This window comes from Cornus florida, unplaced genomic scaffold (assembly GCF_030987335.1).
Source record: "Cornus florida cultivar Cherokee Brave unplaced genomic scaffold, ASM3098733v1 CherokeeBrave_3.0.0_Hap2_Chr04, whole genome shotgun sequence".
Lineage (NCBI taxonomy): Eukaryota > Viridiplantae > Streptophyta > Magnoliopsida > Cornales > Cornaceae > Cornus > Cornus florida.
The window spans coordinates 6,097,285-6,112,065 of NW_026775574.1; the positions used below are offsets into that span (position 1 = coordinate 6,097,285).

Below are 14,781 nucleotides of genomic sequence, written 5' to 3' on the forward strand. Positions count from 1 at the left end.
TTGTTTACATTGAAAGAGTAAAAAATACGAAAGGTAGAGAAAAGAAAAGATAGAACTTTTCTTTTTGGGTAGTTGGTAGATTTAAAGAATATATCATGTGAGAGGTTTTATTAAGGGGTAATTTATCACGCGAGGGATCCATTAATGATTTTTAGTTTCATCCTAAATTATTAACCTTTTCTTCTCATTTTCCTTCCGTTGGCTTGGTTGGTCCAATAAAATATGTCAATGAGAAATTTTTGAATATCCTCATAAAGAGGCGAATCTTGTGCCTTGATTTTCAATAGGTTTGAAAAAAACCTACCTTCCCTCTGGGAGAGGAAGGGGTGATACCAATGGGCCAATTGATCATTTAATAAAGTAATGTAAAATTGTTATATAAAACAATGTAATGCTATAAGACACATGCTATGAAAATGGAAAAATATTTGAATTCTAATGAGAAAATCAAATTCTAGTTTTAATAAATTTATTTATTTATATATTTTAAAAGATGAGTAAGTACCACTGCCCTATGCAACCTTTGATGAATAATAAATTTAGCTCCAAAAGGTGCAAGAAAATTATTCAAATGTTTTTTTAAGTAAAAAATAGTATTACTATTTTGAAGACTATATTAATCTTTTTATAACAAAAAAATTGACTATGAATACTAATAATTTGAAAATATATGATTACAATTTACCAAATTTAAAGTTGGATGTTTGAGAGAAGGAGACAATATAAAAATTTCTCTCTCTCTCTCTCTCTCTCTCTCTATATATATATAAAGGTAAGACATATATTCTATATCTATACTTGACTCCAAAAAATTTCATATCAACTATTAATAAAATCTTAAATTTTATCAACTACTCTTAAAAATTATATATACAACATTATTTTTATAATGTATTTTTAATTATTATAATATTGTTTATTTTAATAAATATATAAAAACAGTTATCTACTCCTAAAAATTCTATATCAATTACAAATAAAATTCTAAATTCTATCAACTACTCCTAGAATGATATATACAAAACTATTCTTATATATATAATGCACATTTTACTAATCTTATTAAATATAATAAAATTTTCTTTTGGCAATTAAAATAAAGAATGAAAACCAAAAGGCCGTGGCCTAGTGTTTCTTAGCTAATAATAATATGTAATTACAAAATTAGCAAAATACGTAATAATAAATAAAAATAAAAAAAATTAGATATATATATATTTTTTTTATAAATTCAGCCTCTTTTGTCTTTCAGAGAGCAACCTCAAGCGAGCCAGGGGGGAGGAGCCCATCCGACTGGAGCGGGGCGCGTCCGCGGTAGAGGAAGGGTAGCGACCCCTTCCTCAGCCAGTAATCTCCGTTATTGGATTGGTAGCTCGAGAATACCTAATCCACCGTGGGCACGCCAGGTTAGCACTGGCCAGTCGTGCCTATGTTACAGAGGTGGCGCCACGTAATCAGGTATCGTGGCGCGGTCATCAACATTTTGCCCCCCTGCTCGAGGTTCCTGAGAGGGGGGCTCGAGCAAGCTGCTTTTTCTTTCTTTCTTTCTTTCTTTCTTTTTTTATTTTTTTATTTTATCCCTATTACTGTAATTTCTGTCGAAGGGTCACATCACTTCAATGCCGGGGAGAAATGTCAATTCAAGAGGTCATGTCGCTTCGGTTTCTCAACTTATGTGTCAAAATTTTATTGGCACATCGAACTGTGACGCTTCGGATACCGAGCCCCGTGTCTTCGCCGGCCAGGGGCGCGACACTTGGGGTGCTGGGCCCCCACTATTTAAACCAAAACTCACCCCTTATACACAGTACAAACTAGACCCCTCTCAAACTCCTCAAGACCCTTACTCGGAAAAAAGAGCTTCGGTCATGACCTTACGCGACGATGTTCCCAATGTTCCTCCTTTGGCAGAATGGCGAGTCGCTCCTTACTTTGGCTCGAATGATACTTTTTGGTCGAACAGTGATGAATTGAGCGAGGTTGACGAGACCCCAGGAGACATGTTCCTTTTTGAGGGCGAGCCTTACGCACGGGTAGGAACGCCTATTCCTGCTAACTCGGTGCTAAGGTTTAGAGTTGAGCACGGCGACTTTCCTCATTCCAATCTCAGCTTTACCAGCCAGACCAGCCACGGTCGAGGGTAGGAGCAATGGACAGATGCTGTACTTTCTGATGCTGAATTTTTTAAGACTTTAAAGGTCTTCAAGATCACTGATGTGATCCGCAACACCCATGAGTTGACCATTCCGCGAGACATCCATGATCTCGCTCTCCTCTTGTCTCGCTGGAGCCGCGACACCCATACTTTTGTCACTTCGTGGGGGGAGTTCACCCTTACCATAAAGGATATTGTGCAGCTCATGTGCTTAAACGTATTTGGTGAGCACAACCCGTGCTCGTGGACACTTTCCGAAGACGAGGTCAAACTTGCTGCCAAGCTACGCAGTGGTGTTACCGCGGCCGGCAAGATTGCTTCGCTTTACCAAGATGATGGTCTTCGCGAGGAGTTTCCGGAGACTGGAAAAAAATGCACTTTTGTGTCGCTCCTCCGTTACTACTTTCGGGACTTTCCTCCTCCGAACCAAGAGGAAGAGGCTTCTTTTAATGGTCCCAAGTGTAAAGACTCGACTCGCCTCGCAGCTTTCCTCCTATATTGGCTATCGAGGTTCATCTTCCCAGGTCCCCCCGATGATGGCCCCTGTCCTGATCTCATCCCCTTAGCCGTGAGATTGTCCTATGGTAACAGCTTCCCCTTGGCCTCCTTGTTCCTCGGCACACTCTATCATGAGCTTGACTTGGCACACGCCCGCATGGAGCACTCTGTAGGTCGCATGAGTCTAGTTTCTCCTATTAACACCATCTTCCTATAGATGTTCCTTTATGAGCACTTTCCTCGGTATGGTCCTTGCCCAAAAGCGCTTCCTCGAGACAAGGGGCTGAAACGATCCTTTCAATGGCACAAGCAAACCACAAAAAAGAAGCTTGCGAAGTACATTGACCGCGAGAGTTATTTCCTAGCTCACCCTTACATCCATGGTCCTCGGGTGGAGTGCTGCGCCTCGAGAGATGGCATGGTTATCTCGGGCAAGTCATTAAGGCGTACCCCAGCTTTGACAATCGTTGCCATGACTTCAGCGGGTTACCTTCCAGCCCTTCTTCCTCCTAACTTGGGAGGGGGCAAGGTTTACAATCCCCATAGGATAGCTCGACAGTTTGGGTTTGATCAGGGGCTTCCTCGGGACTATGGGTATGGAGCTCGCCAAGATCATAGTACTTATGCCCTGGGCTTCTTACGTTTTCTGGATTTCGAGGAGGCAGAACTCTTAGGGGATCGCCGAATCCTTCACATTCCTTCTTCCGCACGAGTAGGGCGATGGGGACCTCAGACGAAAGTGTATTGGAAGGAGGTAATAACTTCCTTCAGGCAGTTTGTGAGTAGTACTCCAACTCTTGTTCCTGCTCATTCTTTGCTAAAAGGCAATACCTCCTTTCGCTCTTTTAAGAACACCTCTATATCTGCTCGCGGGAAGCTTTGTAACACCACTGGCCTACCACCTCTGGTCCCTCCAAGTACTGCGGCGCCTACGATAGCTCTCCGAGCTACCAAGACAAAGCGAGACAAATGCAAGATTGATCAGGACGTCAGCTCCTTTGTGCCCGCGATCACCTCTACCAGGAGAGCCAAGGTAAGCGCGAGCATTCTTTACTTGCCACTTCCTTACACTTTTTAAATTAACCATCTCTTTTTTATGTATATAGGGCACCACCAAAGAAGCTCCCCTCGCTCCAGTCTCCATCCCTTCCTTGGGGGTTTCTGTCCCCTCAGCTCGAGCTAGGGTTGCCCAGAGTACGAGGTCTCAGTCCGCGCCTCTTGAAAAAGCTCCGGCTTCAACCGCACCTGGTAATACCATAGTCCAAGCTCCCGAGGCACCAGCTGGCTTAGCTATTCCTTTCGATCCCCTCCACACTCTCGTGAGTGTCCTTGAAGACCCCGAGCAAGCAGCACGGGCGGTACTAACATCTAACTTCAACCCTCCCGCGCCTCCTCGCCGCGGGGTAGGGAAGGAATTAATCCCCTTGGCTAAAGACTTAGGCCGGCTTAACGAGGACACGGGAAAGGTTAATACTGAAGCAGACCCCGCCATGGGGATCTTTAATTTTGAAATGAGTCAGAGCCATTCTCCTTCTAATGCAGGTATCGTTCCTTCATTCCTATTCTTCCCAACTCACTTCATTCCTATTCTTTCAACTCACTTCTGCACATACCACATACGTCGAGGCAGCCATGTCTGATGCAGCCGAGGCCGCCGTAGGTTCTGAGGGTCATTACTCCGGCCGCAATGGCGAGAACAGCGATACCAGTTCACAGGTCGAGGTCGTCCATATGCTACCTCGAGAACCCATTGCCGAGTTCCAAAAGATGGTCGAATCAGCTCTCCAGTCCCTTCCTTCCTCTGAAGATAGTCTGGACAAGACTGGAAGCTCTAACTCCGGCGGTTCTTCCAGAGATGAAGTCTCAGGCCCTCGTGGCTCGAAGTAGCCAGGGGAACAGGGTGCTGGTCAAGTTGAAGCTATAGTTGCATCTGAACCGGAGCTAAACATGATTCCAGACATACGGAATTGTTCTGGTGAAGAAAGGGAAGAACCCGAACAGAACATTGCTGGGCCAGATCACGGGGCACATGCTACCTCGCACGTGTCGTGGGGTGGGGCCAATGTTTCCCTAAGTGAGGCGGAGATCCTAGACGAGGTGATGGTTAAACATCCTCAAACCTTTGGCAATCTCGAGGGGATGTTGCCTCTATTTCTAGAATTCGCATACAAAATAACGTGTGAACTAGTGGTGAGTCTTCGTGAGGCCAGGGGTCGTTCTTTAAGTAAGGAGAAACTCAGTTCCCTAGATCGCCTATTTACTAATCTGAAGTGAGCACAGATTGACGTAGCTTGGGCTGAGGACATTTTTGCACGAATCAAGGCGTTTGTGGAACGCGAAAGAATGGTAGAGGAGATCAAAGATCTTCGAGATCAGACCGAGGAGGAGAAAGAGATTCTTCAGTCCGAGAGGGCTCGACTGGCTGAGCTACAAGAACAAGTGAGCGTGCGGGAGCAACATATTATTTCTCTAAATGCCGAGATCAAACACAAGCTATCCTTGCTCGGCCCCGCTACTCTAGCGTTAGATGATTTGCCTTGAGGTTGTAAAAAAAAAATTGTAGCGAGAACCGTTTGTAGCCCATTTGAGGGTCCCTTTTATGTTATTAATGAATCAGTCTTTTCTTGCTTAGTTCCAACTTCCCCCCCTTTTTGTCGCAATGTCATGGAAGTTATTATAAATCAATTCTCTGCCAGTTTTTTTTATTTTTTGACAGACCTTCCCTGGGGCGAGGTGATATTGCAGCTTTGACCTCTCCCCAGGGTGAGGTGGGCAAATGAATTTTAAACGACCTCTATCACAGGTGAGGTCAACCAGATGTTTGATTTGTGAAAAGAAAGAAAAAAGAGAAAATCATGCTCAATCATTACATTAAGCGAATAGCAAACATGATTCTCCTTACAAAAGCAGGTTTGGTATTACAAAAGCCTCTTACAGTCTTAGGACCTCGAATTAGGCTTACAAATTAAGAGTAATACTTTTTTAACCATTTAGCGTTAAACGTGCCCAGTACCTTGTTACTCTCTATTCTTCCGATGTCATAATATCCACTTGGGGGTAAACTTAGGCGCGGACAAGTTTCGCATCACATGTGTTGCGGTCTTTAAGACTAAATCACCTTCTTGAAATGCCCGAGGACGCACAGTGGCGTTATATACCCGAGCCACCCTTCTTTGATAGACTACCATTTTATTCCTTGCATGCTCTCTCTGCTGCTGAAGCGCCTCGAGCTCGCCTATCCGGGGGTCGAGTTGTAGCTGGCTTCGCTCAGCTAGACTTCCAGATGGAATCGCTATTTCAATTGGGAGCACCGCCTCTGTGCCATATACCGATGAAAAGGGGGTGGTGCCTATGGCTCCCCTTGTGGTAGTCTGGTATGCCCATAGCGCTAACGGTAACTGCTCAGCCCATTTGTTATGTTGCTCCTTCAATGTTCTACTTAGGATTCGAATCAATGTCTTGTTAGTGGCCTCCGCTTGTCCGTTACCTTTAGGATAGTACGGAGTCGACTTGTGGTGGGCCACTCGATACCTTTGAAGGAGTGCCCGTACCTTGCTGTTAACGAAGGGGGTTCCATTGTCTGACACAATGACCCGAGGTACGCCGAATCAGCATATGATGTTTTCCTTAACAAAGTTTGCTACCACTTGCCCAGTCGTTGTCGATAGACCTACCGCTTTGACCCATTTGGTGCACACTTCTGTTGCTACAAGTATCCATTTCATCTTCTTAGACTTGGGTGAAATGGGTCCTATCAAATCCATTGCCCATGTGTGAAAGGGCCAAGGAGCCTCCGTGGGCTGTAGTTCCATTGCTGGCGCGTGGATGGCATGACTATGAACTTGGCATTCTCAACATTTTTGGGCGTAGCTTCTACTGTCAGTTTGCATTGTGGGCCAATAATAACCCAATTGTATAATGCGATGGTATAGCCTCTTCCACCCTTGGTGTTCGTCCTCATGCACTTGCTTCAGAACTTCGCGAGCTTCGGCTGAATTGACACACCACTTAGGTCTGCCGTCAAAGCCGTACCTCATCAACTCACCACTACAGATAAAAAAACGATTGGCCTCCCTCTTTAGCAGCGCAGCTTCTTCGAGATCCTGTGGGAGCGTCTGATTTTTAAGATACTCCACATACTTCCGTCTTCAGTCTTCTTCAACATTGGCTACATAATGAGACCCCTCGAACACTTCTCGACAATCAGAACACGCCTTTTGTACAGCCGCAGCATCCTTTGCCATGCGCGGCCAGTAATACCCTTGCCTTTGTATTCTTCGGTATAGACTCAAGGAATTATCGTCGCAGGTGTGACTGTGAATTTCATCCAATACTTTTCCCGCCTCTTCTTCTCTGATGCATCTTGCCAAGGTTCCGCCAGGCGCTCTAAAGTACAACACTCCAAAATACAATGCAAAATTTTTTAGTTCCGACAAAGGAACCTCGCCCGTGCCGCACTTCAGCTGCGATTCATAGTGAGCTCACCAGTCTTCCTTGTCTTCATTACCCGTGCACTTTATGTTATGTAGACATGACTCATTCTTCCTGTGAATACGAATGTTTACTGATTCTCCTGTAATCTCAACCTTGGATGCCAGAGTGGCCAGGGCGTCCGGATGCCGGTTAGCAGCCCTCGGTGCGTGGGTTATTTGGAGCTCACTAAAGTGACCACTGAGCTTCTGGATAATAGTTCTATATGCTACCAAAGCCGGCTCTTCGATAGCATAAGAGCCATCTAGTTGTTTTACCACCAAGTTTGAATCCCCTTGCACGTGCAACCGCTTGATTTTAGCTTCCAGGGCCGCCAGAAGACCCAGTACTCTGCTGTGTTATTGGAACATCCGTAGGTGAGCTTGTATGAAAATTTTTGGGCTTTCCCCTCTTCAGGGGTTAACACTACTCCTGCGCCCCTTCCTGTAGAGGTTGATGATCCATCAAATGACAGAGTCCAGATCATGTTCTCATCCACGCAACAAATTGACTCGAATTCATCGAGGGGAAGATCATCCTACACCGGCTCAAAATTTCCAGAGGGGAATTGGGCTATCAGATCTGCCAAGGCTTGACTTAGGATGGCCTGTGGTGCTAGACAATGGATATCGAACTCAGCTAACATTAAGAGCCACCGTGCCACTCGCCCCGAAATGATTGGACGCGAGAGCAGATATCTCAACGGGTCACACTTGGTGATAAGATGAATGGCATGGGCTAAGAAATAATGGCGGAATTTCTTAGCTACAAAGGCGAGGAAGAGGTAATGGCGTTCTATCAAAGAATAGCGTGCCTCGGCACCTTGCACAACTCGGCTGATGTAATACACGGGGCGCTCTTGACCGTCCTTTTCCTGAGCGAGGAGCGCCCCAATAGAGCGCTCTGTCGAGGTAATATAGAGTCTGAGGGGAATCCCTGTCCGAGGGGCTATCATGGTGTTCGGCGAGGAGAGTAGTTTCCTGAGACGGTCGAGAGCCTGCTAGTGTTCCTCGCTCCATCTGAACTCGGACTTTTCCTTCATCAGAGCGCCAAAAGCATGTGTTATTTCTGCGAGCGCCGGTATAAAGCGTCGTAAATACGAGGCCCTTCCTACTAAACTCTTCAGTTGCTTGAGGGATCGCGGCGGGGGCATTTCTATGATAGCTCGGGCCTTGCTTTGCTCGATGTCGATCCCTTGACGATACACTATGAAGCCCAAGAAACGGCCGGCCTCGACCCCAAAGGTGCATTTCAGTGGATTCATCCTTAGCTTAAACTTCCGACATCTTTCGAAAACAATTCTCAAATTAGTCAAATGCTCACTACGAACTCGGGATTTCACCACCAGATCATCTACATAGTCCTCCATTTGCCTGTGCAACATGTTACGAAAAATAGCTGTCATGGCCCGCTGGTAAGTAGCCCCTGCATTCTTCAGGCCGAAGGGCATGACTGTAAAATAGAAATTTCCCATGGGGGTGCGGAATGCTATTTTCTCTGCATCACATTGCGCCATTCTAATTTGATTATATCCGCTGTATCCATCCGTGAACGAGAACATTTCATGCCCTGAGGTTGAGTCTACCAAGTTGTCAATTATAGGCAGTGGAAAATCATCTTTTGGACATGCTTTGTTCAGATCTCTGAAGTCAACACAAACTCTAATTTTTCCATTCTTTTTTTTTTACTGGAACCACATTTGACCACATGGGATGTTGAATTGGTTTGATAAAGCCGGCACGCAAAAGCTTCTGCACCTCCTCCTTTATCTGCAACTCAAGCTCTGGCCAAAAACTTCTTTGCGCCTACTTAACCAAGCGTGCATCCGGTCGCACGTTAAGGTGGTGAGTCACTACCTAAGGATCTAATCCGGGCATTTCCTCATATGTCCAGGCAAAGACATCCTCGAATTCTTTGAGCAGAGCTACCAGTGCCGCTTTTTCACTTCCTTCCAACTTTTTATACACATAGGTTATCCGGGAGCGACCGTCATTGGCTAAATTAACTTCCTCTACTTCTTCTTAACTGAGCCGAGCGGATTCGCCTGACTCCATTTTGGCCTCCTCAAATTTCAGAGATTCTACCTGACACGATTCTACTCGGGGGCGCGATCTCGCCCTAGATCGTGCCCCTCAACACCGTCATAAGCGGTATGCCACTCTCCCGTCGGCCAAACGTATCCTTTTGCAGATAGCTGACTTCCTCCGGCTAGCAGTCGCTCCTGGCATTTTCTCCTCCTTTTGTTGGTCGACATCCTCCCACTTCGGTAGAAGAAAGGCCCTTAATGGTTGTGGTTCCTCTGCATCTTCTAACTCGTTAAAGAATCCAGCCTCTACCATGTGAGACTCTCTTTTAGTAAATGGTCGATCAGAGCAGCGGACCATCACCTGTTTCCCGTTCCAGAACCCCTTCATGCATTGGTGATACTAGGATGGTACAATCCCGAACTTGTGTATCCAACTTCGACCTATGGGCAAATGGTAAGAGGTATCCGAATCAATGACGTGAAACTTCACCGAACTTTTGAACTTCCCAATGGTCAACTCGGCCGTCATGTACCCCTCAGTTCTCCGAATATCACTTCCAAACCTGGCGATCTCTGTTGGCCTTCGGATAAGTTTCTCATCTGGTAAACCATTGCGGCGAAAGACTTCCAGAGGCATGATATTGAGGGACGAACCATTATCCAGAAACGCTCGCTTGAGCTTGACCCCATTGAGCGAAGCCGTAACATACAATGGCCTGTTGTGCGGAGTAGGGACACATTTATCTTCCTCTGTAAAGACCAAAGCCGACCCTGCTGACTTTTGTGATACAGGGAGTGACGCGATAGACGCCACCTCCTTGACACCCTCCTTTGCTGCTAGCTACAGAAATTTTGCTATTTCCTTCTGGGCAAAAGGAGAAAAATCCATCTTTTGGAGAATATTCTTGACAGGAGCCGCTTCTAACAAGTGAAAGGCCTCGAGGTCATCTCCCTGCACTAGCGTGATCTCGGCCGCACCACCCTCGGTCTCTTCCCTTTCGGTCTCCCTGCAGGACACCATCATTGCCACTCCACGATCATACGCAGGGAAAGGCTCTTCCCTCACATCTCTGGGGGGAAGAATGAGTTCACCGTTAGCAATTCGTCTGTGAAAGGTATTCCGCAACGCCCAACAATCATAAGTAGGATGACGAGTATACCGATGATACATGCAGTACTTGGGGTAGGCCATTTCTTCCAAGGTGGGCTCACGAGAGACCTCTGGCAGCCTGATGTCTCCGTGCTGGATCCATTTCTTGAGGATGGTTTCCACCTCTTTAGGGGTACATGGGAACGGGGGAGGCGCTTCGTCCGGATTCTTTGCTCGAGGGGCACGGGATGGTCTCGCGTTCTTCTTTCCGGGGGGCTCATCTGCAGCAGTGACTTGGGGTCTCCATCTACGCCGATACTCCTCTTGGGTAGCACCCTGCGCACAAATAGCGAGATTGCTTGCCAAGTTCCGAGATGCCTCAATTAAGTCAGCAAAGGTGAGGAGTTTCAGATTAATGAGGTGAATGCGGTAAGACCTCTGCATGCCTTGTATGCAAATCTTGGCCACCGCTTCCTCTTCATACGTTTCATAACATTCCATAGCCCAATCATGAAATCTATGAACATATGAGAGCAAGTCCTCCCCAGGGCCCTGGACTTCTTTAGTCAGGGAAAGGGTTGTCACCCTCTCTTCTGCTTAAAAGAATTTGGATTGAAATATGGTAGCCAGCTGGCTCCAAGTGGTAAGTGACCCAGACTCCAAATTCGCGTACCACTTGTAAGCCCTATCCGTGAGAGTTTTTGAAAACTCCCTAAGATGTAGAGTATGATCATTTCCGAAGGGCCCCAAGGCCTCAATGAACCGTACCACATACTCTCACGGGTTCCCTTTCCTTCCATCAAACTTGCTGAACTTGGGGGTCAAATACACCGGGGGGTAAGGGAGAAGCGCGATGGATTGTGCGTAAGGTGGTTCAGGGGCTGCCTCCTGCATCAGCACATTCTTTTCATTTCGCAACAGCGTTTGTAGGTCCGCCATAGTTACATACAGCGACCGCTGCACAGGGTCCTGTTGATGTCCGAATCCGTCCGAGCTCGTGTCTCTGTGACGAGCCTCCCTCCGACCGGTACTCGGCATACTCAACCTTGCGGGTGCCATGAGAGGAGTACTAAAAAGGGTTCGGCGAGCCCGCGACGGTGTATCTCGCGACCGCCTGCGTCGACCGGTGGCTCGTCTTGCCGCGACTGACAACGAGAATGTCTGTCGCGCCGGATTACCCGGGGTTGCATGTTCCCCAGTAAACTCATCAAGAAGGTTGTCACTCGGATTTGCACCTCGCTGAAGTGCTCCTTGGTCAACAATCTGCCGCAGCAAGGTCACTACCTCCCTCTGAGTGCCTTCAAGCTGCTCCATTCTATGCGACAGTGAGTTATGGGCTTCGACTAGTGCATCAGGGTAGATAATCCTAGTTCCAGGGAAGTACAACCCAGGCATACTTACAGACCCATCGTAGCCCTCGCCTAGGGCAGGGCTGGTTTGAGAGGACGGACTGATCTCTCGTATACTTGACATGGGTGAACCGTTCCTCCCCAGTGAAGTAGCCAAAATATTGATGGTAGTTCGTGAGCAGGATGAGGAGTTCGTTCCACGTATGCCAAGAAATCTGAGATCAGTATCCAAGTGGAGATCCAAGCAACACAAGGGATTCTCTAGGTACGGAGATTGAGAAAAGGAAGGCCGACCTCAGTACCGTGCAAACTCGAGCTTGTCAGAGGATAAGTATTAATACGGTGGTTTTTCCTCCTTTAGAGGCTGATCAACACCCCTATTTATAGTGTTTACTTCCTCGGTCAATGCCTTTTAGTCCTTTGGCTGAGCCCACTCTTATCCAAAGGTTCGATGGCTTCTTCTTTTGACGGATGAGACATTGATGGATGGGCCACGGCGCTTTTTCCTTCGGTCAAAGGAGGTAACGGCGCTCCCTAATTAATGCGGGTCTTATCAAATGTCTTTCATAATTAATGCTTTTCTTATCCTTCATCGCTCGAGCTTAGGTACCGGGTATCTTTTCCCCCTTGTGCTGGCCTCGGCCTGAGGCGACCCCTTAGATCTCAGCCACCTATCCACATGTCCTCAGATTCCCGTGCTTCAGTGGGGATAGGCCCCTTTCGCGGTCCTGCCTTCATGACCTCGCAGGTTCCCATCCCAGTTCTGTCCCGAGGTCTTTTTCGCCAAGAAGGAGAATGTGTAAACAGGTTTGTCGAGGTTGCTCTTTCAGAGAGCAACCTCAAGCGAGCCAGGGGGGAAGGAGCCCATCCGACTGGAGCGGGGCGCGACCGCGGTAGAGGAAGGGTAGCGACCCCTTCCTCGGCCAGTAATCTCCGTTATTGGATTGGTAGCTCGAGAATACCTAATCCACCGTGGGCACGCCAGGTTAGCACTGGCCAGTCGTGCCTATGTTGCAGAGGTGGCGCCACGTAATCAGGTATTGTGGCGCGGTCATCAACAATTTGTAAAATCTCTTAGTTTTTCTCGGTCTGATTTTTTAAATTTTTTTATTCTTTGATGATTTTGATGGGTTTTTTCTTTGTCGTCTTTCTGATTGTGATTTGCAGATAAGGTGTTTGTCTTTTATTTGATGGTAGCAAATAGCAATTGAGAAGATATAGCTTTACAAGCTCTGGAGAGGGAAAGAAAAAGACAAGATTTTGAAGTGAAGAATAGGGAGGTGTGTTTACAGAAAGAGAGGGGGAAATGGGCGGTTCCAAGACGGAAGGGACTTCGGCCCTGGCGATTCGCCGAGACCCGTATGAGGTTTTGAGCGTGACTAGAGATTCATCCGACCAGGAGATTAAAACTGCTTATAGAAAGCTTGCTCTCAAGTAAGTTCAGCTAAATTTTCAATTCCATTTACTTTTTTTTTGTATTTCTGTGTTCACTTTAATGAAACCTTGTATGAGCACAAGTCTGAAACTTTGGGGATTTTGAATTGGTTTAATAAGCATGTATCCACTTGTTTCTTGTGATAGGTAAATAAGTGCATTTGAATTTGATTACAAGATCTTTGGCCCAGAAAAATAAAAATAAAAAAATTACATTTTCAATTACTGCTCAATGGTTTTATTTTTAATGATTAATTACTTCATGGTAACCTAGTTGGAATTAGAATAATGATAGATATATCATTGTAATACCCCTAATATTTAAAAGGATATAGTTGGAATTTAAATTAAATTTTCTTTGAATTTTGTTTTCATTTTTATTTAATTATTTGGATTTTGTGTTTTGTGTGAGTCTTTGGCTATATGTTTAATTAGCATTGTTTTTGTGTTAAATTAATTGCTTATTTGTTTTAATTTTATATGTTTAATTAGCATTGTTTTGTGTTAAATTAATTGCTTATTTGTTTTAATTTAATTGGATGATTAATTGGTATTTTAAAGTAATTGATTATTTGTTTTAATTTAATTGATTGATTAATTGGTTTTAACTGACGTGTGTTGTATATGGCTTATATGGTTTATAAATTAAGTTTAGGGTTTATGTGGTATAGCCGTCATATAATGAGTCATGGAAATTAGGATTAGGGTTTTAATGGAGCCTATATATATATAAGTTGTAGGTCTGGCAAGGGTTTTAAAAAAAAACAAACTATGTTCCCGTAACTAGAGGAAAAGAAAAACAGAGAGGCTGAGGGGTAAAACATGAAAGGAAAACTGGGGAAAGGCTTTCAGCAATGTAACTGAAGGTCGTATCAAGGAGGAAGGAATGGTTTACTATGAGATTGAACTGGAGCAGTGATTAGAGGAATGAATAGTCTTGGAGAAGCTCTGAAACTTAGAGACGACGATGAAGATTTCAAATCGGAATCTTAAGGCAAGTTTCAATCTATTCCTCTCCTGTAAACTTGTGTTCTGTACATCTTATATAGACTCCAGGAACGTAATTAAACTTTTAAAAATGGACTTTATGCATGCTAGATGTTTTCTGTAATCTGTTCTGTGTTTTTTTTAAAGTTTAAACTTATTGTTGCATAAACTGTTCTGTTGTGAGTTTACTTTCTGTCGATTGATTTACACTGGAGTATGAGGGGTTCTAGGACTGTAAAAAACTTAAATAGAATCCTAACGATGCTACAAAGGTTTGGGGATAGGATAGGAAGCTTCGCCGGAAGCACAGACATCAAACGCACGAGCAGAGGTGAAGCAAAGAAGTGGAGAAGGCTCAAAGTTGGGAAAGAGAAGGCTCCAAATTTATAGGAGCCGTCTCCCCCTTCAAAGAGCCGGCTCTAAGGGGTTAGGGAGCCGGCTCTAAGTGGCAAAGAGCCTGCTCTTTGATTTTAGAGCAGGCTCCCTTGGTTGGGTTATGTTTGGGCGTGGTTTGGACACTGTTTGGACATTTTTGGGCACTGTTTGGGATTTTAAATGGTTTCAGGGACTGGAATGAGAATTCTAAAAGTAATTATAATGGATTTTAATCCCTTTAAATGTGTAATTTGGTCCATAAGGTAATTGGTAGAAACAGGGTAAGAATAAACAACTTTGTATGCTTTAAACGGATAGGACGGACTAAATTGCTAAATCTTCTTTTAAAAAATTTAACGGATTGTAGCATGAACTTTAAATATGTTATTATGCTAGG

At 45.1% G+C, this 14,781-nt stretch overlaps 1 protein-coding gene across 1 annotated transcript; it reads right to left on the reverse strand.

The window, feature by feature from the left end:
• Positions 1 to 6,801: 6,801 nt before the first annotated feature.
• On the reverse strand, positions 6,802 to 8,078 carry LOC132304667 (uncharacterized). Its single transcript, XM_059802405.1, has 3 exons — positions 7,768 to 8,078; positions 7,219 to 7,477; positions 6,802 to 7,116 (listed from the first exon to the last, which is right to left on the reverse strand). Exons 1-3 carry the CDS (start codon positions 8,076 to 8,078, stop codon positions 6,802 to 6,804), a joined length of 885 nt encoding a protein of 294 aa, XP_059658388.1.
• Positions 8,079 to 14,781: the final 6,703 nt, after the last annotated feature.